Source organism: Oreochromis niloticus, linkage group LG19, assembly GCF_001858045.2.
Source record: "Oreochromis niloticus isolate F11D_XX linkage group LG19, O_niloticus_UMD_NMBU, whole genome shotgun sequence".
Lineage (NCBI taxonomy): Eukaryota > Metazoa > Chordata > Actinopteri > Cichliformes > Cichlidae > Oreochromis > Oreochromis niloticus.
The window spans coordinates 14,040,213-14,064,755 of record NC_031983.2 but is presented as its reverse complement, the minus strand read 5'-3'; the positions used below and the strand labels follow the sequence as shown (position 1 = coordinate 14,064,755).

Sequence of the window (24,543 nt, the reverse complement as noted above, 5' to 3'; positions counted from 1 at the left end):
TCTCCTCAGAAAGAGTTGATTTTTAGCTTCCAAAACCAACTGTTGTTTTGGTGCTAACAAGGCACCAAGTAAGGAAGGAACGAAGGCAGCTGCCCCAGGGCATCAGGTCTTTGTGCTCTGGATTTCCTGGGCTACTGTGCCTGCAGGCAAAATATAATTTGGGCAAGCGATCATACAAAAAAGTTCAGATACTGTCCAAATAACCTTGCTTCAGGTATATTCCCACTGCTGACAAGAGGTGTTATGGGGAGCTTATATTATATAGATGGTACAGCTTTAAGTACTCACATTGTCCTCTCTGAGTTTATTAATGGTGATCTTCGCCTCCATGAGATGATTGTTGAGAACAATGATTTCCCGGCTGAGGGCTCTCTTTTCCTCCTCGTGGTGCTGTGACTATGGTGTAAGAGAAAGAATGGACAAGTTAAAAGAGAAACTGGAGAAAAAGAGAAGGAACAAAAACCCCAAGGATGACAGAGTGGATGATAAGATGAGGGGCAGGAAGTAAGGGTTAGAGAAAAGAGATAACGAAAGAGATGAGAGAGCCAAAGTTGGAGGAGCAACAGAGGTAAAACAAGATTATAAAGGAGCACAAGAAAAATGAAAAGAGGAAAGTCATAAGTCACTATCAGCATGAAGCTGGTGCTAGCACCAGGACTTAATTAAAAGAAGATTACACTTGCCAGAGCTCATATCATATCAATTACTCTGGGAGTAAGAGAAAGAAGCATGGAGGGGAAGCGAAAGAAAGACGAGAAAAATAAAGGGGGCGCAAGAAAGACAAATGAAACACTCCATTTCCAGTGATTACTGTCAAAGAAGTGCAAAATGACCCTGTTGTAGTGACATTTGAACCATACAGGCGAGTTTAATGATGGCTTCTACGTCTCTCTCTCTCTCTGTCTGTCCACTCAGCTCAGCAGCTGTTGACCACTTAATCCACCAGTTTGCCACAGATATCACCCCTAATGATTTTGGTGGCCTGATCGCTCATCTAATATAATCAAAATTGAAATAATTCCTTCTTGTTAAATTGGCGCGTGACTTCATTCTCAGCCTACAGGCCAGTCGTAACAACGCCATGACATTTTATACATATTATAACCTGCGTGAGGGTATCGTGGAATCAGGTTCTTTATCTCCACCAACTGTAACTAAATGCATCTCATAACGAACAATGATTCTGGCATGCAATTAACACTTCAGCCTCCAGGGGGCAGTGTAGGGTTCTGTTGGCTTAGAAATTATGTTTTGTTTTTCTTATTCACATGTGTCACACTGGCATACGCACATACACAAAGTTGTAACTGTGAAACCTGTCACACAGCACCAGCTGTCAAATGATACACTCACTTGGCCTCCCACCCTTTTTTCCCTCCCCCCTTCTAATCTCTCAATGGTGGTGATTGTTTTGAAATACAGAGGTGCAGCGCCAATCTAATAGGTGGCAATTAATGTCAGTTTAAGCAATAGAGCAGCATTGATATTCAAATCCAATTCTGTTACGGTCTCATTAATCAGCTGTCGAGACATGCGCCTCCCCGCTGTTCTTTCTCCAGCTCATTACTCCTGCCTCCAGCTCCTTCTCACTATGTGGATGACCACATTAGGTACATTTTTAAGCTCAGATATTTAATTTGTCGCTTTCCTTTCTTTGTTAACCTGATGTTGTGTTGGCTCAAAGACAATCTCCAGCTCAGACGTTAATATGATTAGTGTTGTGGTTTTACATATGGCTACTTTTTATTTTTCCTTTTAAGAGTGACTCTGGACTTTAAAAACTGCACAATCGGACTCATTTAGCAATACGTGACTTTTTAATGCAACTTTTTTTTTTGCTGTTTTCCAGCTGTGCAACAAGCTGCAAGCAACTTTTGTAATCAGCTGGAGTTGTGTTTGTGCACCCTCAGTGAAAGGTCTGGCATTTGCTGCGCTATAAGTTTGGTTTAGACCCCATCAGCTACTAGTGCCTGACTCCATCTGTGCTCCCTGTAATGTTGCGCTTTGGGCATGTAGAATAGAAGGTGTTTATCAGAAGGCCTTTTCATTGAATACAGCTGCCTAATGCATTTGTAAATTATGACGACTGGAGCGGCAAAGTAGAGATAAAAGGCAACAGGCACACTGTGGGAAGCTGTATAGTTAAGTGATAATTCTGTGTGTGCGTGTTTATCACTTGAATGACCCTTGTACATCAGTTATTTGATTCAGTGTTAGTACAGAAATATTGATTAGTGCATCTTTCAAACCCGTCTAATCGATCGACCGGAGGCTCGAGTGTATCTGCACTGTGATAAATGTTGTAATAAAGAGTAGAAAAAATGAATCAGCGCAGCTTTAATGTTAGTTAGAATTCAAGCCTGTTTCATTTACTTCATATAACCCAATAGAACAGGAACACAGTCGCTATCATGGGCATTAAAAGGCATCTTTAATTTACGATTCTTCTAAATGATCCTTGGGTCTTCTATTGCATTTTTGCTGAAAATTATAGGAAAACTGGGCACAGAGTCTGGTTAGAGACAAAAGAGACAGAGGACATTCTTAACTGTGCTGATATAATCAGCATTGATCTTGTGCTGTATTTTAGAGAGAAGAGGAAAATGGGTCTTTATTTACAGAATTCTAGCCAGCAGAATCTCAGCTGTGCACGCTGATTTTTGCTATCTCCAGCAGTCACTTTGTGTTGGATACACATGACGTTCTTATCTATTGGCACCACACAAACAAGGAAACCGCATCAAGGAGAATTAATATGCATATTCTGACAATCTTATCTTAAGGAGATTGACCCAGAGGAGTAGGGAAGATATTGTTTCCCCCCCTAATGCATTGCACAGAATTAAAGCATCTCTTTTTGTCTTTTGATTTTAAAGATGAGCAAGTTTCTTCTAATCACTCACAAGAATTGTTGACCATTAGTGGTCAAGTTTAAGGGTTTGTTCAGATGTCATCTTAAATGACTCCTCTAACAAAGTTATCTACTCTCCCAGTCGGATACGTAATGGAACAAATCAAAAACTAAACTCACAGGGCACGCTTCAATTATTGATCAGGTGAATTGAGTGCACAGTGTATAAAATGAGGAAAAAGTGTTTTTCTAAGACACCCCAGTTTGTTTTATGTATTCTGCTGGAGATTCTGTCTCTTCGCTGGGCAACAAATGAAGCCTGAGTCCCATGAGATGCAATTACTGAGGACTTCGGTTCACAGAGGAGAGCAGAAAACTCTGCTCCATTTTAAATACATCCTTATTTTAAGAGGGAAAAGGAAAGAAACAAAGTAGATTTCTAACCTCATTAAAGAGGATTTTGAAATCAAGACACCAAAGATAACCACCACCCTGCTAAAAGCAGTTTCTCAATGTAGCAAACACTTATCAGGAAGAAGGAGATCTAAGAAGTTGTTCAATGGATACAATTAAAGCAGAAGTAAATATCTGGGTGATCCAAATTGATTATGTTAAGATGAACTTGCCATGTGAAACAAACAATATTTATAGGAGGAAATAAGCCTCAGTTTCATTCAGCATTTCAAAGACAAGGAGTTATTTTTAAATTGTTTCCTGTAGAACTGAAAAACCACCTGGCTTGGCGTATGTGGGTAATCCATCATGATACAAATTTACTTGACTATATTTTGGAAGTGTTCCAGGTGATGTGGAGGGGGATTTGTGGGCTACACTGCTGGGAAATCAAACCTTACCTATTATAAGAAAATACAATGTACATGGAAAAACTAAAAATCCCTCCATGCAATTTCTTCCACTTATCCAATTCAGGGTTACGTGGGGCTGGAGCCCAGAGACAACCAGTCATGCTCACATTCGTACCTACAGCCAATTTAGTATCACCAATTAATTAATGTGCATTGTGCATGTCTTTGGACCGTGGGAGAAAGCTGGAATACCCAGAGAAAACATATAAAACTCCATACAGGGGTAGGCTCCAGCCAGCCGGTGGAGTCGAACCCAGCGGATTCTTGCTCTGAAGAAACCACTGTGCCGCCCAATAAGTAATAAAAATGTGCTGAAAATACTTCAAAAATTCAGGACCTGTATCCCTAAACTGTGTCTGCTGAAAAATAGATGTGTTTTAGAACAAAGGAGCTTTATTGCTAGGATGAATGAGTCTTATTCTTATCAGTTTATTTTACTGTCCATTCTGTGCTTTTCTCCTCCAGAATCAGTAGTAAATGGTGAAATGCATCAAAACTGTCTGGTTCCACTTTGATGCTGCTCTCCTACATGTAATTTGCACATTTTATTCAAGAGTTATGATTAATGGCTGTGGTGTTAATGGCACTAATTAGTGCACTGCAGACAGAGCATGGCTCTGCTCCCAGTAGGGCACAGAGTAACCCATACAGACAGGTATAGCACTCAGATGTGACAGGCTTTCTAAACCACCAGGACTATTATTCATCTGCTTCCTTTACATGGTGAAATGTAATAAAATAATAACAATAATAGAAAGAAATCTCTCTAAATAGGCATCTGTATGCACTGATCTTAAAAGAGATCACACTAAACACCTTTTTGAAAAGTGTGACTCAATTTACACCATGAAGCACAGAAAATAACCAACCTTAAAAACTGTAATCGTTAGCTGACTGACTATCAACTACGTGACACCTCACAGTCATGTTTCCTCCAGCAGATTTCTGCTAACTTCTTTGTCATGATGTTGATTAGTTATGGCATGTAGCACAAAGTTTTATTGTAGGGAAAAAAAACTGCAAGGAGAATAATTTAAAAGTCAGCGCTGATAAAGTAGAATGTGCTGCCTGTGGAGATCCCAAAAGAGCAAGAAACCGTTTGTCAGCAAATAAGTTGGGGTGCAGATTGTGAAGTGCTATACAGAGTCACATAAACTGGGCTGGACTGAGTGATAAACTGAGAGCTCAAAAGGTGGAGTGGTGAGAGAACTACTGAAGTACAAGTATTAAACTAGTGGCATCAAAATATATTGTTTTAAGTACCAAAAGTAGAAGGACCCATAAGCATTACCACCTATTTTGTTTTAATGTTACACTGTAATTATCTTAATAGCTGCTCATTTTCCACTCAAGACTGATAAAATTGTGTTCCCCACTGGCCCCTTTATTAAGTACACCTTGGATCCTGTTTGCCTTCAGATTAGCTTTTTCTTCTTCATGGCATAGAGTCAACAAGGTGATGGAAACATTCATCAGAGATATTGGTCCACAGTGACATGACAGCATCATAACCTGTGATGTGAACCTCTCGTTCCACCGCATCCCGTTCAGATGACAGAGATGACAGATGACTGTGAACTCATTGTCATGTTCAAGAAACCAGTCTGAGATTATTCAAGCTTTGTGACATGGCACGTTATCTTCTTGGAAGCAGCCATCAGATGAAAGGTACACTGTGGTTATAAAGTGCATTTTGCAATATTTGCCTCTGAGATGTAATGAAGTAGAAATATTTACATCCTGCAGTGAGAAAAATCAAGACTGAGGTGATAAGCAACGCACTGATAGAAAGCATTCATGGTTTAATGTTTTTACCTTTACATTACTTATTATTTTAGTTGCTTTTGCTTCCTGTAAAACTGAAGGTTTAATGCTCTGGTTGTTAACTGATCATAATAGAATGTGAATATAGTAAACGGTGGCTTTTTTATGTAAGTATTTATTTATTTAAGTCAAACTACAACAGACCTTTTTGTTTTGGGATGACAGTTACAGATGAAGAAGATGTAATCTCTGTTAGGAGTAAGACCTCAATTTCCTGTCAGTTTGTCAACGGAGAAAAGAGAAACAAGACTTTCAGCACTATGGACAGCTCCTTCCAGCACTATAATGCAGGATCATCCAAACAAATAAACAAAAGAAAAAGTACTCTACTTAAATAATATAAAAACCTATATAAAAGCCTATTATCCAGTTATAAGTACTGGCAGTATTTTGAGGTCTACATTTCTTGTAGTTATTGTTTATTCAGTATTTAGTCTGAATTTTAAAACTTTCCTCTGTTCTGAAGTCTGAGGGATATTTTGGGTAACACAGGCAAAAGCTTACTTGACTAACAATTGTATGCAAATATGTATTTTCTGCTTGCACCAGCACTGTCTGGGAGAGCCTCAAAGATTAATTTGAATTCTTACTAAACAGCCTAACAGCACCAAGCTATAACTCATCCAACGCTGGGACTGTCAAAGCTATATTTCAGCAATGTCCTTCTTGATCCACGCTGGCTACAACTACTGAACACAGCTATACCAATGTCATCACAGCCTACATCTTGCCAGTTCTTCCAGGTGTTAATCACTTGCTTTGCTCTTTATGAATTAGTTTTAGTCGTCATTGTTTTTCAGTTGACCTTGCCATTTCAGGCTTCTCAGAACTTTTAATTACGTGTCTGATTTGATTGGAACTGCTTTTGTCACTGCCTGCCTGGTCTGTCTTCTACAAAGGAATATATTCCCCCCTTGAAATGCCATTGCATGACATGACATCAAAAGAAATAGCAATCCCAATAGGCCCTGTCTCAAAAAAAAAAAAAAATCCCAATACTGTCTCCTGCCATGAAGACCGATTTGCTACACCAAGGCTCTCTGCTTGAAAGACAATCCCTTTGAAAAGAGTTTCACATGAGCAGAATGCATTGATGTGTGTGACTGTATGAGACGAATGATCCATGATGGAAACACATTGAAGGCATTTATGCTGTTCATGGTAGAAGTGTGACAAAGCAATAACTATTAGATCCAAACATCAGCAGTAATAGACTGCATATGGCGTGGGACAGATGTTGGTGTAAGTGGCTATCTACTGAATATACAGCACTGTATTTCATGATTGCTCTGATTTATTACAGTTTTCACATCTCACTGGTCCACCACCACGCATGACTAAACCTCCTTTATCTGCCACAACCAATACCATCCACTGTAGCTTCTGCTTATTATAATTATTAAAAACAAATATATTGTTGTTTGGCTATTTCTGCATATCTACTAACATACCACTGACCAGATATTAAATAGGCGTAAACACGAGATGCTTTTTTTTTCTGGAAATTACAATACTGTGCAAAAGTCTTGCTCCACCTCTCATTTCTTTAATGTTTGCTGAGGAAATGGAAAATAAATGCAGTGATTCATTGAAACATATTGAAATACAACATTGAAATACAGCCTCATAATTCCATCACTTTTGACAACACACCAAGAACCACTGACTGAAATGCAGACCCAAACCATGAAATAGTCCTCACCTTGTTTTACAGATGGCTGTAAACACTCGAAAATACATATTGACAACCATTTGACCAAAAAAATAGGATTCATAATTTTCAGATTTTCAGTCCAGTTTTTTTTCTGTAATTTTGCATAACTCAACATTTTATCCACGTTTCCCTTCCTTAAGAATGGCTTCTTTACAGCCATCCTTCCACTGAGACCATTTCTAATGAGGCTTTGGTGAATAGAAGGTGGATCACCTGAAGGTGAATCCAGGACTTGACTTTTAGATACTGTTCATCTGTAGGAGATAATTGTTATTTTGACAGCTTCTTCTCTTGTCCTTTATGTTTGCTAAAGTTACTTCAAATTTTTAAAGTACACCATGAAGTACACAGCACGCCATGTTGTCGGTGTGCCTGTTTGGGAATCACCTTGTTGGTGGAAAAAGCATCAGTTTATTGATGTATCCTTTTTGTAGATTCAAATATTAAAATGGAAACAAATTCAGTGTTTATGTGCAGCCAATATTCAAAGAAAAACTTTGAATGCCCTTCAGAAAGCCTGGAAAACTATTGCTGCAGACCACTTTTGGCTCCTTGGAAGCAAAACAGAAAGAATAGAGGTGTGGCTCAAAACTTTCACATTACTGTTCACTTGAAGAAAAGCGAGTGTAATGACATTTAGCATAAAAAGTCCTGGTCAAACATAGATCACAGAGATTTTATAGAGCTAATTAAGCTAATGAGTCTCTTCAAGTCACTGTGTCTTTTACAGTTAGCTAGATCAAGGAAATCTAGATAGACTCGGGGGATTTCTAGTGGCTTTTATGAAGTGCTTTATTGCCATGGAAGAAATAATCTCTTGATGAATGAAAACAAGTCGAAATCATTTCCAGATGCTGACAGCAAAAAGTGACAGTTTGTTTGTTGTTAACCAGCTACTGAAGTAAGTTAGAATATTTTTTTCTTCTGATGTTTCCAAGGTGTATAAAATGAACTTTCAAGTTCATCATGTCAGGAATGCCAACTCTTTAAAAATCTCAGCAAATGTGAAAATTTGAACATTTCCAAATCCAACACAACTGGATGACATTACTTCATATGTAATTGAAGAATCTGTTACATGATCAAAAGCATCAAAGCAAGTTGATCTTACAATGAGACTCCAACAACCTCATAACAACTGAAAGGAAACTGACAAGTTAAGTGCGAGATGAAAAGCAGCTGACTATAGAAATAGATTTTTATCTCCCCATTTCATCCGCCGAGGTTTGATAACCTTGTTGCTACTTCTCTAATAACTTCACAGAATCTTCTTCTATCAGTGAGTGTGCTGGACAGACAAGCCAAATGGATCAAACCTTTGATGAGATAACAATCCAGGCTAATCAAGATACTGTAAGTCTGTCATAAGACAGGCCTTGCTGTAGAGCTGGCTCATCTTTTTCATTGATTCGGGCTTTTAAGTCCTAAAGCTGAGGCTGGGAAAATACTTGGGAAACCTCTCAACCTGATGTGATTGGACAGCTGCTGCTGAGGTGACTAGAACAGCAGTTAGCTGTAATAGTTTTCTAACAGGGTTGCAAGGCAGCTAAGACCAATTACTTTGGACATTGATTGCTCTCCCTGTCTTTGATCATGTAATTGCTTTGAGCGAGATGAGAGTGGTTCTGCTGCTGAACAGGTGTGTTGAAATCGATTACAGCAGATTTCTCATTTCTTAGACGAGAGACACAGAATGGAGAGCGTAAATGTCATCATCATTCATAAATTATCTGGTTGTATAAGATCACACTGTAGTTTATTGTTGCTATTTATTATGATCACTGCATTTGAAGATCTGAAGTCCTTGCATCTTGTGTTTCTATAGAGGCTCGTGATCATGACTCCAAACACGTCATTGATCTACATTTGAACACATGGGTGTGGATAATATTACACTTATATTAGACTGTATAGCTACAGCCACCAAAAATCTGCAAGGCTGGATGCATATGTTGAGATGAAATTGCATTTGCATTCATACTTTCTGTTGACTGGCAGTCGGGAAACATCAAAAACAACGTCAGACAATACCTTTATCAGGTTTCTTGAAAAATTACCTGGAAACTTTAAATTATATTTGGAGCTGAAACAAAAGTCTTGAACCACCCCCTCATTTCTTTACATTTCGCTTCCAAAGAGTCAGACTTTCTTGTAATATTTAACAGTGGTGGAGGAGTAGTTCCCCAGGATTTCTAAAGGTCTTTCAGAATTTTTTTCGGACATTGGCTACTTTAATATCACTCATTTTCAGTCCAGTCCTTGTACCTGACCATATTCAAACAATAGTTATTTGTGTGTTAAATCACTGATCTACGATCATCACAGTTTCACAGACCTAAAATAATATGTTAGTTTAGGAGAGAGCTATCTGTGAAAGACGATGAAGACTCTATCATGGTTTCTGGCTACATTTCAGCCAGTGGTGTTGGGGATTTTGTCCAAGTTGGTGGAATTATGAATTCAGAAAAGTGCTGCCAAATTTGGATCCACCATGCAACACCATCTGGAAAGCATTCACTCAATTTTCGAACATGACAATGATTCCAAACACGCTGCCAATTCAGTAATAGCATACCTGGATAAGAAAACACATAAATAGAACAATATCAGTCATGGACTGGCCTTCTTAAGATCCCTGACCTCAACATTATTAAAGCAGTGTGGGATCATCTTGACAGAGAATGGGGGAAAAAAATCTAAAGAAGAACTTAAAATGTCCTTCAAGAAGCCTATAGATCTATTCCCGAAGACTACTTAAAGAAATTATATATATAAAAAAATCTTATCTATGGGGGTTTAGGCTATGTAGAAAAATAAGGGTTTTCAGACTAAATATTGACTTTGAACTTCATTAGAACTGTACAAACCTTTTGCTATACCTGCTGTATTTCCATGCATCTTTGCACAGTATAAAAATCGTACGGACGGACAAACCAGAGGTCTGAATCATCATCTGTTTTACAGCCCTTGAACTGACAAAAGTAAAGACATCACCCACAGCCTGCCATGTCACACAAAAGTAAGATGGTTAAGTCAAGGAGCTGTGCTTTTGACTGAGCCATTTGCATTTCTTTGTAATGACAGTAGACTGACTGAATGTCAAAGATCGGAGACATGTTGTTGACATTCTGCTTGTTTTTCTTAAGCTATTATTTGAGAGATGGTTTAATATATGTGTGTTTTTTCAGAACGTACACTTAACACTGAATGAAAGGGAACAGTTTTGAGTTAAAATATACTTTAACTGATTCAGATGATGTGAGATAACATGACTTTATGTGGCTCGTGAACCTAATGACTAAATCTTGTGGTCTACACTTCACAGAACTGTGACTCTGAGTGTGTTTTTCTCAGGCTGAATTAATTTTGCATAAATCTTCTGCTGTGCCAAACTGATGAAAAAGGCAATTTCTCAGAAAATAAAATAAAGAAGAAATGAAACTGATTATCATAAAGCAGCAATAATGTTATATTGTCAAATATATTGTGGCATTTCTACACCGAGGACTAATATAATGAAATTAAAAGAAACAAATCTAACAGGAGTTGCACTAGACAAAAAACAAACAAACAAACAAACCAGCAGCCCAATTGTGACCTTGTGTGTTGTTAGATAACATTATAATATTTGGACTGATCTAACTGAAAAGACAAGAAATTGTTAAGGATACAAAGCTGAAGCCTCAGGAAACAGATACTGGTAAATACATCTCTGCTGCTGTCTTTCTACAACTCTAATCTATGACAGGAAGAGGAAATTCTGGAAAAACCCCAAACTATAAGTAATGGTCTCCTGGTAACAGGACTTGATGCTCTCAAGGAGAAGATTCCAGGTCAAGCTTTGGGTCAAAACCTGCTTACTGTGTGCATGTGTGTATACAAGTATGTGGTTGAGCTCACAAATCCCCATCACTGTCATACATCTTTTATGAGAGTCTTAGGGAGAACGCTGTGGTACTTACATACACCATTAGGATTCTGCACTTCGTGCTAATATCAATACAAACAGGCACAGCGGTCAGGAAATGTGAAAGCTCAGAGGGAGAGAAAGAGAGAGGCTGAAAATGTAGTTATGCAGCCTGAAGGTCGAACAACCCCATTTATATTTATAGCTCGAAAAAATCTGCACATCCTTTACTTAAGTCACAGTAGAAATACCAGAAAATTGACATTTATCTGCTGCAAGTTAATGTTTTGTTATTGCATTTCATTTGGTGGATTACGCGCTTTGGGTGCCTTGAAAAGCGCTATATAAATGCAATCCATTATTATTATTACACAGTAATTACTGATGCATTAATATGTCAGCGGTCTTTACATGTTGCTGGTTGATGGAAAAAACAAATATACTCTTGATCTTTAACAGAGTGTCGTTATTTTATGAATGGATAACCATATTTAAACCTTTACTCCAACTTTCTTTTTTATAGGTGAGCAAATATTTTACATAAACACTGAAGTTACCAAAATAAGTTTTTGAAAACATGATGCAGGCCCTTGAAAATATTAGGGTGAGAAGGGTTGTGAAGGGCAGGGAAGGAAAGAGCTGCCACTGCAAATGTGTCAGTGCACAATGGGCATGTACATGAGTTTTTTTATTTTATTTTTTAATTGGACAGCTAAACATAATCTGTCTACAGGAGTAATGTATAAGTAATGTATAAGCCACTGTTTAATGTTGGATATGAATCATAGATAAACTAAAGGTAGAACTTATCACAAGATAATATCTAAATATATTTGTCTGGAGCTACTTTCTGCCACTGCTCTGCTCTACTGTGTTTTTGTCCACTTCTACTTATTTTCTCAGCATTTTAAGTTAAAACATTTCAACATACATAACTTCAAATTTTGAGATAATAACCCCAAATTTTGTCTATTTAAAGTAATCTGTATTTGTTACATCTGTACATCATAATTTCCTGTAATATACATGCAGAATATTACAGCTTGCTTTTTTAACGTCAGTATAAACAACGATAGCAAAACCAATGGTATCAATGAATTCCAGTCTAAGCACAGATGCAGTGGGTCTCAGAATCTCATTAAACTGAACTGTCATGATTTAAACCCAAGTTTCTGAGTAATATCAACAAATCACTTTGGTCTTAAAAATGAAAGTGTTCCTATGTTTTCACATTTTGTATTATTTACCGAAGTCTTTTGCACATAAAGGTACATCTAATCCTAACTGGCGAATTAGATTTGAGATTAGGTAGAAACTATTTTTATAACCTAAGTAATCATACCTAGATCATTTGGAGGATATGGCCTCGGTCCAGTTCTAAATGAAATCCAGAGGAATTTGATTGTGGTGAAAGCATAAAGCATATTACAAAGCAACTCTGACATAGCCAAACATAGAAAAGTTCCCGTTTTTTCACAATTTATTGTTAATTTCTATTTATTACCTGTTTTTCTATTTGGATACATTTTCTGTTTTTAAACATTTATTTATTTGCACTTTGTTTGTGTATCATTACAGCAACATTTCTTTATCATGTAGAAAAAACGGAGACGTGCTGTTGAACCAGCACTTGTTTTTCTCATACCAAATGGGATTAAATGTTATTAAATGTTTCGCTTGTTCGGCCCACTTGAGATCAAAGCGAGCTGTATGTGGCCTATGATGTAAAATGAATTTGACGTGTTTGACTTACCAAATAACTTTTCATAACTATACAGACTGTGAAATGACATAGTTTTAATGTCCATATGGAAAACATCAAGAACACTGTGATGTTTTCCAACACAATAACAAATACCTTCCACCATGATTTGCAAAACAAAATACGATTTTAGTGGCGCTTGTACTACACGTAACCTCACGTAACTGGACGTTTCAGTGTCAATGAAAGATCCAGTTACGCAAGGTTTTAAAAAAGACTTGCAAAAACTTCAGCAGGGGATTCTTACCGCCCTGTGCATCTTGTCCTCCAAATCCTGGTTGATCCTCTGAAGAGCTGCATAGCTACTCTGGATCCTGCAAAAAAACGAACAGAGAAGTTAACGCACTTAAAAATGCAAATTGCACAATATGACGAGTAAAGAGTGTTTTACTGTTCGTAAACCAAAACAAGCAGAGGCGATCTGCACATAAATTTAGAGAAATAAAAAATTTACAACATCAGTGCGCTGACAGAAAGTCTCAGATGGGATTTGTGGGATATTTTAAGTTCTTACTCAGACTTAAGGATCACTGTGGTTATAAATCTGCTGAACTAAAACACCACAAAAACGGCTGATGATATGTTTAAGTGCAACACCAGGGGAATCTAACACATGAAAAGTGGGCACAAAAAACTTTTACATCTATAAATATTATATGAAAAGAATAAGGAAGCATGACTATGACTTTATAGTTAAATACCACATAAGTTTTTTCCTCCTTTTTAAATTCTGTTTCTTCATTTTGTGTAGTTTTTATCATTTTGTTCTTTTCCCTTACTGATAATATTAATATTTGTTATCGGTTTTGCTCTTTAGTAGACCAGTGCATTAGCTTAATGCTTAATGGAACATGCCCCTGACTTTATATTTGTTAACTTATTCCTCTTATTTTATCGTGTCACCTCTCAGCTCTGTATTACATTTTCCCATTAGCTCTCAGGCCAAAGAGAGTGTTGATAAACTAGCATTTATGGCTCCATTAAGCAGACAGATTTGGAGACTGTGGGCAGTAGAGATCAGAAGCAAAGACAGATCATAAAACAAAGGTCTGAAAGAGATTTGACAAGCTAAAGAGGGAGCATAATGGGAATGACTGAGTAGAGCTGACAGAGAGTGGCTCACACCATAGTGAATAAATAACTGTAGTAAAACCTGCCATAATGAGGGAACACTGAGCACTGTTACTCATATTAAAGGTGCATGAACAAACTGAGCTTTGTTATGAAGTAAAATTGTGTAACTTGCGAAATATGACTGCCATGCATTGTATCAGGTGTGTTGAAGGACTTCAGGCCACCTAGGCACAGTTTATCAAGACATTTAAGTTTATCAAAGTACCACCTAAGTCACTGGGGGGATCATCAGTGTCGCCTTCGTGCTCCTCCATGGCTGACTGCCAGAGCTCTGGCCCTGCGACTGGTTCCCAGAAATGATTTGCCTACGTTGACATCTGCCCTGGAGCTTGCCTCGTCTTGTATTTCTTGTGCTAAGTTTCTGACACACGCTGTGCCCCCTTCCTCATGTGTCAATTCCATTGAATTTAGTCAATTCATGTGTATGTTATTGTTCTGTTTACTTAATTCTCTTCCTGTTTCCTAAATAAACGGCTCATCTTTACTTAACTTCTATTTGCCTACGCATGTCTGCACTTGGATTTCCACATTCCTTGAATCCCGACACACATATGATACGCCAACTCCTCAGATCATTACACATTCACTTTAATTTAATGATTAATATTCATTATTTGAATAAGTAAACCTTTGATTTTTTTTATATTTCAGCTGCATTTTACTCACTTTTATAGGTTCACGTTTACTGAACTGAAGAATCTTCAATAAACATGTCCATCAACACCTCATCAGGTACACTGTAATAAAATGTTTATTAAACTAACAAACACTAAAACTAAGGTTTTTATTTCCTCTGCGGTTCTTATTTAATTTGAGTTAATTTTCGCAGTTCACAAAATCGTTAGTTTTTTCAAAAGTCTTGTTTACATTTTTAATTAGTTGTTTAATTAAAATATTTTTTTACATATCAAGTTTTAGTTTTTAGTTTAATTTCCGTTAAATACAATAACCTTATATCACATGCTTTACAACAGGCTCATTCTGAATCAATACTGGTTTTTGTACACTAATTCTCTAATGTATTTTTTTATTTTTATTGTTTTCTAATATAGCTCTACTTCACATTTTTCTTCCCGTCCCTTGTGCTGCTGTAACAAGTGAATTTCCCCAGTGTGGCATTAAATAAAGTCTGTGTCTATGTCTGTGTCTATGTCATGAAGTCATGTCATAAAGGTTTGGACTCGTCCAATATAGACTTAATTACTATAATGATGGATAGGCATTGTTGGGAGTAACGGAATACATGTACCGGCGTTAAGTATTTAAAATACAAAATATGAGTAACTGTATTCCGTTACAGTTACCGTTTAAAATGGTGGTATTCAGAATACAGTTACTTTGTTGAAATAAATGGATTACAGGGCGGTCTTTTCCTGTTTCATATATTAGGCTATGCCCTCTCTATTTTTGGTAATTCCACGGCGGTGGAAACCCAAACAAAACACGCATTAAGAGGCTCTAATGCCTGTGTCTCAATCTCGCGGCCCATGTCACCTCTACTTGCTGCCCGCATAATGACGTAAAAAATATTTTTAAAAAGTATTATTCAGAAAATTATTTAATATGAAGGCAATAGGCAGAGTGTTACACGCATAGCCCTGAAGAACGTAGCCTCGTGGGCGGTGTAGTCCGTGCTGCAGGGAGAATAGACTGCCATACCCGTTATGTGTCTGTGAACGCGAGGGAGGGGAAAAAAAGGAGAGTCGAAAAGTCCGAGCTGTCACCGAGCAGAAACGGGAGCTGGAAGCATGTAAATATAATAATAACCACTGCAGCCAAAAAGAGTGCCTGACGAGCCCAGTTGTAAGTAAGCTATTAAGACTCGACTGTACACTGTGTTCGTGTTTTCCTCCGAAACAATAAGTTCCATTGGAGCAGCCTTTCAACGCCTCTCTCTGTCTCTTGCTAGCAAAGTTGACCCAGACAACAAAGTAAAGCTATTTTTCGGATACGAGCCTCTGCTGCCCTCAGGTGAATGTATGGCTATTCACCCTATGCAGCGAGCTTAACATAAGAGGAGATGGTTCCAGGAACGACAGGACACATCGCTTTGCCTTTTGTCTTTCACTGAAGACCGTTTTTTCCTCTTTTAATTTGTAAGACTGTGAACATACAGTAAAATAATATGTAAGCATCAGTATCGACATATTAGCACCCAAAAACAGAAGTTAGCAACATAGCTTTTCTTATGCTTTGCATTCACCATATACATCTTACTTTACACGTTCAAATACCCTTTTAAGTAACATGAAAGTAACAAATCTTACAGAAAATAAAGCTAGACAGTGCTTACTTACAGATTATGGTTCAACAAGCTCCCCAACGATGTAAACTGGGCTTAAAGTTGTGCCGCTTGTTTTCTGCTCCATGCGTTTTCTCCCACTGCCTGTGCGAACTTTTTCTGCTGCTTACAACACATCACCAAAGGGGGCAGTGTAGCGCACACTAACCAACCAAAGAAGAAGCCACAAAACTCAAGGGGTAATACTGCCCACTGGTGGGAAAATGAGAAATGCCCCAGCCAAAGAAACCCAATAAAGCAACAACCCAGGGGCAGAATAGAGCCTGACACGGAGCCCAACGAATTAGCCAGAAGTCCCTTTACTACGGTTCGGAGCCACGGACCTGTTTTATATACGCACGGACTAGTTTTCTATACGAGATTGCTGCAAAAAGTGCAGCCTTACCTAATGTCCACCCTACTGTTACTCATTTTATATTAAGATTTAAAAATCTAGTTGGTATTGGTATGGTGAGTAACCTTCAGTAATAGGAATAAATCACACAACAATAGTAAATTCATGTAGTTGTAAAAAGCATGATAATATATTAAGTAATCCAAAGTATTCCTTTACTTTACTCTCATTGAGTAACGTAATGGAATACGTTACAAAATACATTTTGGGGGCATGTATTCTGTAATCTGTTTTGGGAAACTCAGAGTTGCATCCTTGATTTTTGATGATGTAGTTCTTCTGGCTTCATTTATGTGCCTCTGGCATCCACTGGAGCTGTTTGCAGTTTAGTGTGAAGTGGCCAGGTGAGAGTCAGCATCTCTAAATCTGTGGTTCTGTGCTAGAAAAGGGTAGATTGCTCCAACTGCTGCCCCAAGTGAGGATGTACTGGCAGATTGCTGCAACATCAACAGCACTGTGGGCATTGTACTGGAATGTTGTAGTTAAGAGAGAGCTTACCTTCACCTATGGTCATGAGCCCTTGGTAACAACCAAAAGAATGCAATCATAAAGCAAGTCAAGATGATTTCCCTCTGTATGGTGGCTGAGTTCGGTCTTAGAAATATGGTAAGGAACTGGATAATCCTGGAGTAAAGTCCCTATTCGTGTTGTCAGGGTATTTGTTTGGAGGTTTTCCAGGTTCTCCCATACCTGCTGAAGAACTCCCATTCCACAGCATCCCAAAGGTACTCTATTGGACTGAGATCTGGTGACTGTGCAGGTCATTTAGATGCATTTAGAGGCATTTAGATGAACTCACTGTCATGCTCAAGAAACCAATTTGAGATAATCTGAGCTTTGTGAAATTGCATATTATCCTGCTGGAAGCAGCCATCAGAAGATGGATACACTGTGGTCATAAAGTGGTGGTCATAAAGCTGTGGTGTTTAAATAATGGTTATGAGAATACTGCAGGGGCCCAAAGTGTGCCAGGAAAATATTCCAGGCACCATTACCCCACCATCAGCATGAGCTGTTGACACAAGGCAGGATGGATCCATGTGTTTATGCTGTTTATCCCAAATTCTAACCCACTATTTGAATGTTGCGGTACTCAAGACTCATCAGACTACGCAACACTTTTCCAATCTTCTCTTGTCCAGTTTTGGTGAGCAGGGTGAATTGCAGTCTCAGTTTCCTGTTGTTGCCTGATAGGAATGGCGCCTTGAGTAGTGTGGTCTTATGCTGCTGTAGCCAATCCGCTTCAGTCTTTAACATTTTTTGCATTCAGAGCTTTTCATCTGCATACCTTGGTTGTTACTAGTGGTTATTTGAGTTACCGTTGCTTTCCTATCAGCTCAAAGCTATTTGGCCATTTCATTCAGACTTCTGGCAGATGTTCTGAATACCCTGCTTAGCCTGTTGCCACCACCACCTGACTAAAAAGCAGAAGAGGATGACTGGGTGGTATTCAAACCACCTGTGAGAAGTCTTTTAAAATACTGGAAGACACAGATAATTGACTGTCATAGAATTAAAAAGCAACAAAAATGTATAAAAGTGAAAACTGTAAATATGTAGGCTCAATAGGACTTATCTAAACTGTATTCATTTTCTCAATAAAACTTAGTACTGTTTAAAGACACCGTTAATTTCAGTCAGCTGTCTTAGGATGCTTCCTAAGTCCTAAAAATTGCCCTTCTTAAGCTAAAAGCAGGAAATGAAAGTTGTGCCACAAAATGCATAAATAAAAAGGCAGCCATCTCATTAAGCCATGCACATGAGCACACACACCTGCGCAGCTTCTCTGTAAATTTCTCCAGTTCCTCCTGGGCCCGGCGTAGCTCTGTCTCGAGGTACTGCCGAGTGGAGTCAAACTCAGTTTCCACCATCTCTAGTTTGTGGGTGGTGTACGACAGGCGCTTACGTAGGTCATCCTTGTGGTCGTGAAATGAGCTGAACAGATAGCAGAGAGCGTTTAGAGAAAAGGAACGAAGAAGATAAAGTCGCACAATAGTGGTGCACTTTTATTTCTGTCAGTTTATCAGATTCCACAAGCCAAGCACAGAATGCTAGAGAAAACAGAGACAAGCTGAAAAGGCATTATGTGTTAGTGTGAGAGGGAGGGAAAAGGGTGAAGTGTAGCTGGAGTGTAATTCAGTTTGGGGTCAGAGAGGTCCCAGGCAGGGGGATAGCAGGGAGGCCGATTGGGAGGAGGAGATGGATGGAGGAGGACTACTAATCATTTCCCATTCACAAAAAAGGAGTAGAACTGGGAAAGGAGCTCCCATCGGTGTAATGGTGAATTTTTATTACACCCTCCACCCCCTTCCCCCATCAAATATGTGAAAGAATAGAAAAAGATTTTTGCCCCTGGACTTGGACCACTGGTGATTCATAGAAGAAGGGGCAAAAAATACAGAATGAAACACAACTTTGTGTACGAGAAGGCTTTAAAAGAAAGACAGCATGAGAGAGAATGAGAGGCCAAAGGAGCACTGTTTCAACACCATACCTGCCAACAACACCAGGCAGGAAGAAATACTTTGGTTGTGTGTTTGATGCAGTTTTGCGCATTAACGATGAAAACACACCGACAGGACTGACTGTGGGAATGGATATGGTAGTGGAAGGCTATAAAGATTGGGAGCAGGAGCCATGTGCACTCTGGGGGATTTAGCATTGTGCCAAACTGATGGATACTTGGCTCATGGAGAGGTTTGATGGCTCGGCCTAACAATCCAGCAGGCGCAATGACTGCATCTTCCAAGTTCACCTCGGTCCTAAGCCTCGAGCTAATCTGTCACTAAAGTTGGAGTGTCCATAGTAAGACTTACAGGCTATGCCATGTAAATGGGTGGTGCAATAGGCTAGCCTTCACGTCTGTGTCCTAAGTTGGGAATCTGCACTAATTAAGCCTTTATAAAGTCATAAGAGGTAATCTTATATGCATGAGACCTCATGCTAGGTACTGTGAACGTTTTTTTTCTTTTCCAGTCTTGATCATATGCTAACCCGAGATCAGCAAAGGTCTGAGAATTGCATTTTGAGCTGGAGTTAATAACATGTTTAAAACCAGTTTAAAATCTTTCAGCACATTTTAAAGGAACTGGTCTAAGACCTCCTGGGTACTTTGTCTTCATGATATTGAGCCCATGATGGAAAGGCCAATCACACTTCTCTTTAATTTCTGTACACGCATTTGGCAAAATACAAGACTTTCACCTGGGACAGTGTGGTTTGAATACAATGTCAGCACTCACTTCTGGTCATGCTGTGGTAGAAGAAAGCGAGTAGAGATGTAAAACTGCTCTCTAGTTTTTTCTTTTTTCCCCCCTGCAGTTTTAATCCTCAGACACAGTGCCTGTAGGCTTACTCTGTGTAGGGACGTAAACAGGCTAGCCCTTCAAGTATGGAATCAGAGCCAGAATGCTTTTAGCTTATAAACACTGGAGGAACGGTCAAACAGTTCGCCTGCACCTCCAGCAGCTAAACACTTCTTGCTTGTTTAACCCTTACAAAGAGAGAAACAGGCGATCGCTGGATAGTTTATTTTATCTGTTCAATATCCCGATGCAGGTTTGACCTCCTAATTGATTTTACAACACAATCTTTACACCAGCTTCAGGTAATGTTGTTAAAAAAATACATGGCAAGGAGCCCAAAACCTATTGCCAGTGTCCTCTGTTTTTGGTCCAAAGCAGAGCGCCATTAAACTAGATTTAAATGTCAGCCGACACATGAAGGGATGTGATGATGAGTGATGGCAATGAATAGATACAACGCTATGTTTTTAATGGCTTTTTAATGGTTATAACCTCCCAATGAGAATCCATTTCCATGAGTTAAAATGAATGAAATGGATTCAGCAATGATGCGGTCGATGTTTAGATTCTGAATCACTCTGCTGACTGACTCGTCTTACCTCCTTTTTTGATGTTTGCAACCGTTTCTCTGGGTTTTGAGAGCAGTTTTGCCAATATATATCTTTTTCATATTTTTCTCTGTGCTCCGGCTCTCATGTGTGTGTAGTTGGTGCTGCTTCTGCTGCTCCTGGTCGTCTGAATGCTGAAGCCAAGTTTGAACTATAACCGCAAACCGACAGTCAAAGCTTTAAGTCTTGCCTGGGGAGGCAGATAGGAGTTGGCTATCTGTGATGACCCTGGCAAAAGAGCAGAGAAAAACAGCTTTGAAGTCCCACAGATTTAGCAGCACATTTAGTTGCGTTAACTCCAGAGAGAAACAGAGATTTTATGCGTGTTCAGAAAATGAGCTTGTTTGGTACGAGAGAGAGCAGAGCTGACGGATCAATGAGATAAGTTCAATAGCAAGGAAACTTGAAAAGTATTGAGAAGTGTGATTTATTGCACCTCCAGTTTAACTTTCATTACACAATCAGCGCACAAAGCTCTTTGTGATGTATTCTATCATTTCACAAGCCAAAAAACATATAAGCACCAGGTGAATTTCTAAAAATAATACTAAAACCAACACTAGTTAAAGAAAACTGCAACACTGAATTACATCGTTTTAGCCGCGTGTTCGTCCTTTGCTTCCTTCTCGCTCTTGTTGTCAACAATTAAATGCAGCCAATACAAAGAGACGCTAAGTTATTGACTAGTTGAACGCAAAAGGTTATTCCCCAATAAATCAGGGTTATGATGAATGCGTGTGTGTTTCTGCTTCCATCACTCATCATCGCTCTGCGTTGCTGGGGCTTGAACTCGAGTCTGCTGCGCTGTAAGAACTTAATAACCTGCCACTGGCAAGCATGAAATGTCAAAATAAACCTTTCAAGGTGTGAGCATATCTCTCTTTATGCAGCTGTGTTTGGTGAGACCTGCTGATATTACTCCAGCTGCACATACACAATAACAAAATATAAAAATGCTGCTACTAAAGGAAGCTCCATTAAAAGTAAACCACAGGCTATTTTCTAAAGCAGATTATTTAGTTATGCATAGCTTTCGGTGCTCTGGTCAGAAGCAGCAACAGCAACCCTGCTTGCTTTTCAAGATTCAACAAATCACTTAGTCCACATCTTTAAATTTCTTCATTTTTTATTATGTTTTTTCTTGTGATTTTATAAAAGAAATGTTTGAAAAGAGAAACAATGTAGGAGAAATAACTGGCAGTCTAAAATATAATCAGATTTAACACATTATTATGCAATGCACAATAACATTATGATGCTGATGTCTCTTTTTCCCCATAACACCTGCAGTGATCTACAAGCCATTTTTAAATTCTAAAATGAATTTAGTAAACAAACAAACTGGCATTTAACTGTAGCTTTTCTTACCTATCTACAGCAGTGTGCAAAAGTCTTTAGCCACGCATCATTTCTTTATATTTTGCTAGGGAAATGGGTGCAGGAATTTACTGAAACATGTGCAGAGCGGCAAACACCACTGGCTGAAATGCAGCCCCAAACCATGACAGAGCCTCTGCAGTGTTGTACAAATGGCTGTAGGGACTCACTGTTGTAAGTTCTCTCCTGACCTCCTCAAAACATTCAGACAATAATTTGGATTGACGGATTTTCCGTCCAGTTCTTGAGTAATTTTGCATAACTCAGCCTTTCCTCGCTGTTTCCCTTTTTAAATAACCGCTTTTTAAATAAAGGACAATTTCTGAATTCAACGAACAGTACGAGGATGAGCTGAAGGGCCAGATGCATTTCTCAGGTCCTTGTCTGGTCAGGTCAGACAGTTTTTTAGGCCTGGCACTTCTTTTATTCAACATGTTTCCTGAAGTTTCCTCAACTTTTTTAAGGACACAGTGCACACCATGCTGAGATATGGAATTTTTTCAGCTAATAGGCCTTTGAATCACTTTGTTGTTTGTTGTGATCTTAATCTAGATTCAACTGAAGAAATTTGGAACAAATTATGTGTTTCTGCAACAGACTGCTGTGAACAAAGTGCTTTAAGATACAATTTGAAATGGGTTCTTTGTTGTCTTTCACGTGTCACACGTGACACAACCTTGATTCTTCTCTTGTGTTCGAGCCCTTTGTTATGTTTGAATGACTTATAGCCCCTTAACGATGTCCTACCATAATTATAATAATTTATATAATTAATATCACCATCTGTAACCAGAGTGCCAACCTCTCAATGAGTCCATATATTTCCCTTTTAAACCAAAAATGTCCCATGCTTAAGAGTCATGTATGAATAAAGACATAAATAATGACACCAGCACAACTTATTTCAGTACACACAAAATGGAAAGGTAGCACTCTTACAACAAACTGGAGTGAATGTTTTGTCACCAATTCTAATGGCACCATGACTTAAGCTATTAATTTTAATCTCTGTTTAGCATTGGCTCAGGAAACAATGGTGGTTTCTGGAAACACTGTTAATACGGCTGCTACAGCCATTTTCTTATCTGCAACTCACAGAGGGAGAGAGCGAGACAGAAGACAGAAAGAGTTGCTGAATTTGTAAGTAAGTGTGGCTATAGAATCTGTCCTGACATACACAAATGCACCTACACATGCTCCTCCCTGAAGTGTGTACAAGGTACTGTACCCTTACTGTATCGTATCACGTCCCCCATGGGGATAAGCAGCAGATCTTGGTGCCTCTGGTGTTGTTTGGTAAGCTAAACAACACAAGTCCTCAGAGTACCTTGTCATAGGCTTACTGCTGTTTTCACACGGCCAAAACTCCAAAAAGCACTGATATGTAAATCAAACAGTCTACTTTTTTTCCAGCCTTGCCACATAAGTATTAAGTGAGCTCTATAGTGTGGATGGAAACACAAGTAAACCCTGTTTACCTGAAATACTTTCCCAGACTGCTGCAACTTGTCACAATCATCAAACAATGCACACTACAGGGAGTACAACAAATGGTTGTTGTAATGCTGCAGACTATAACCTACTTCAGGCAGACATCTTCCACCTACTCTGACTCTACTTTTTCTCCTTAATGAGAATGGCTCGGCTAGCAGTTTAATTCAAAAAAACAACCTAATGCAAGACCAGTAAAAGGTCACAACCGGCCAGCATCCATCTTGGATTCACAACAGAGAGGCCTAATAATGCTTGCGGGTTGATTTACTTGTAATGAGCCACAGGAGTTGAGTGAGGTAGAGCTACTGCCTGCCACATATACTATTCACAGGGAGCAAATAAAGACATTAAACTTTCATGGTCACAGTGCCATCTCTCCTGAAGTCTACTGTTAAATCTAACCCTTCATTTTATAGCTTGAAATGTGTCTTTGCTGTTAGTTTTGTTGCTCAATGATGACACCAGGCAAACAGCTTAGCTATATTAAACCTTTTAATGAAGTCCTCCTAATAACAGAACAGTTTTTTTGTCACTGCTTTCTAGAATCAGAAAAAAATGTCACTGATTTAGTAACAGCTGCAGAAATAATTGTTTATTATCACATACTGGTTAAAAAAAAGAAAGACTGTCTATATTTTTCTTCATTAATTTGCTAGTCATGCTTAGGGACATCATATTTGAAGAATGATTGTATAGTACATAATCTATGGATAAGAATTTACTGAAATGGCAGATTCATCTATTAAAAAGCTTTCCCTATTATGTTAATAAAAATAAGACTTTTGGTAGGATATTACATAAATCGATCATCCTAAACATTAAAACTAGGCTGACTTGAATGCCACTGATCATGTCATTGCTATGTAATGATTGGAAAATTTGGAATCCTCAAATACTGTTTAGAAATACTGTTGCAAATCAAGGATGCTCCCATTGCACTGGAGATTCCCCCGTTCAGTTTTATGGAAAATGCAACACAAAACTGGTCAGGAATGGCCTCCAAAT

The 24,543-nt window shown here is 38.6% G+C and overlaps 1 protein-coding gene across 3 annotated transcripts in view; it reads right to left on the bottom strand.

Annotated features, from left to right (window-relative positions):
• The window catches only part of LOC100693987 (brain-enriched guanylate kinase-associated protein), a 46,743-nt gene that overhangs the window by 11,798 nt on the left and 10,402 nt on the right, over positions 1–24,543 (bottom strand). For 2 of the 3 annotated variants that reach the window (XM_025900990.1, XM_005477135.3), the window contains exons 2-5: positions 20,659–20,895; positions 18,528–18,689; positions 13,172–13,238; positions 289–396 (exon numbers count right to left, since the gene is read on the bottom strand). In XM_025900990.1, coding sequence (XP_025756775.1) covers positions 289–396; positions 13,172–13,238; positions 18,528–18,689; positions 20,659–20,729 — 408 coding nt within the window. In that variant the 5' untranslated portion in view covers positions 20,730–20,895. Of the gene's footprint in view, positions 1–288; positions 397–13,171; positions 13,239–16,355; positions 16,609–18,527; positions 18,690–20,658; positions 20,896–24,543 lie in introns of those variants that run through there. The other variant, XM_025900991.1, reaches the window with a different exon arrangement.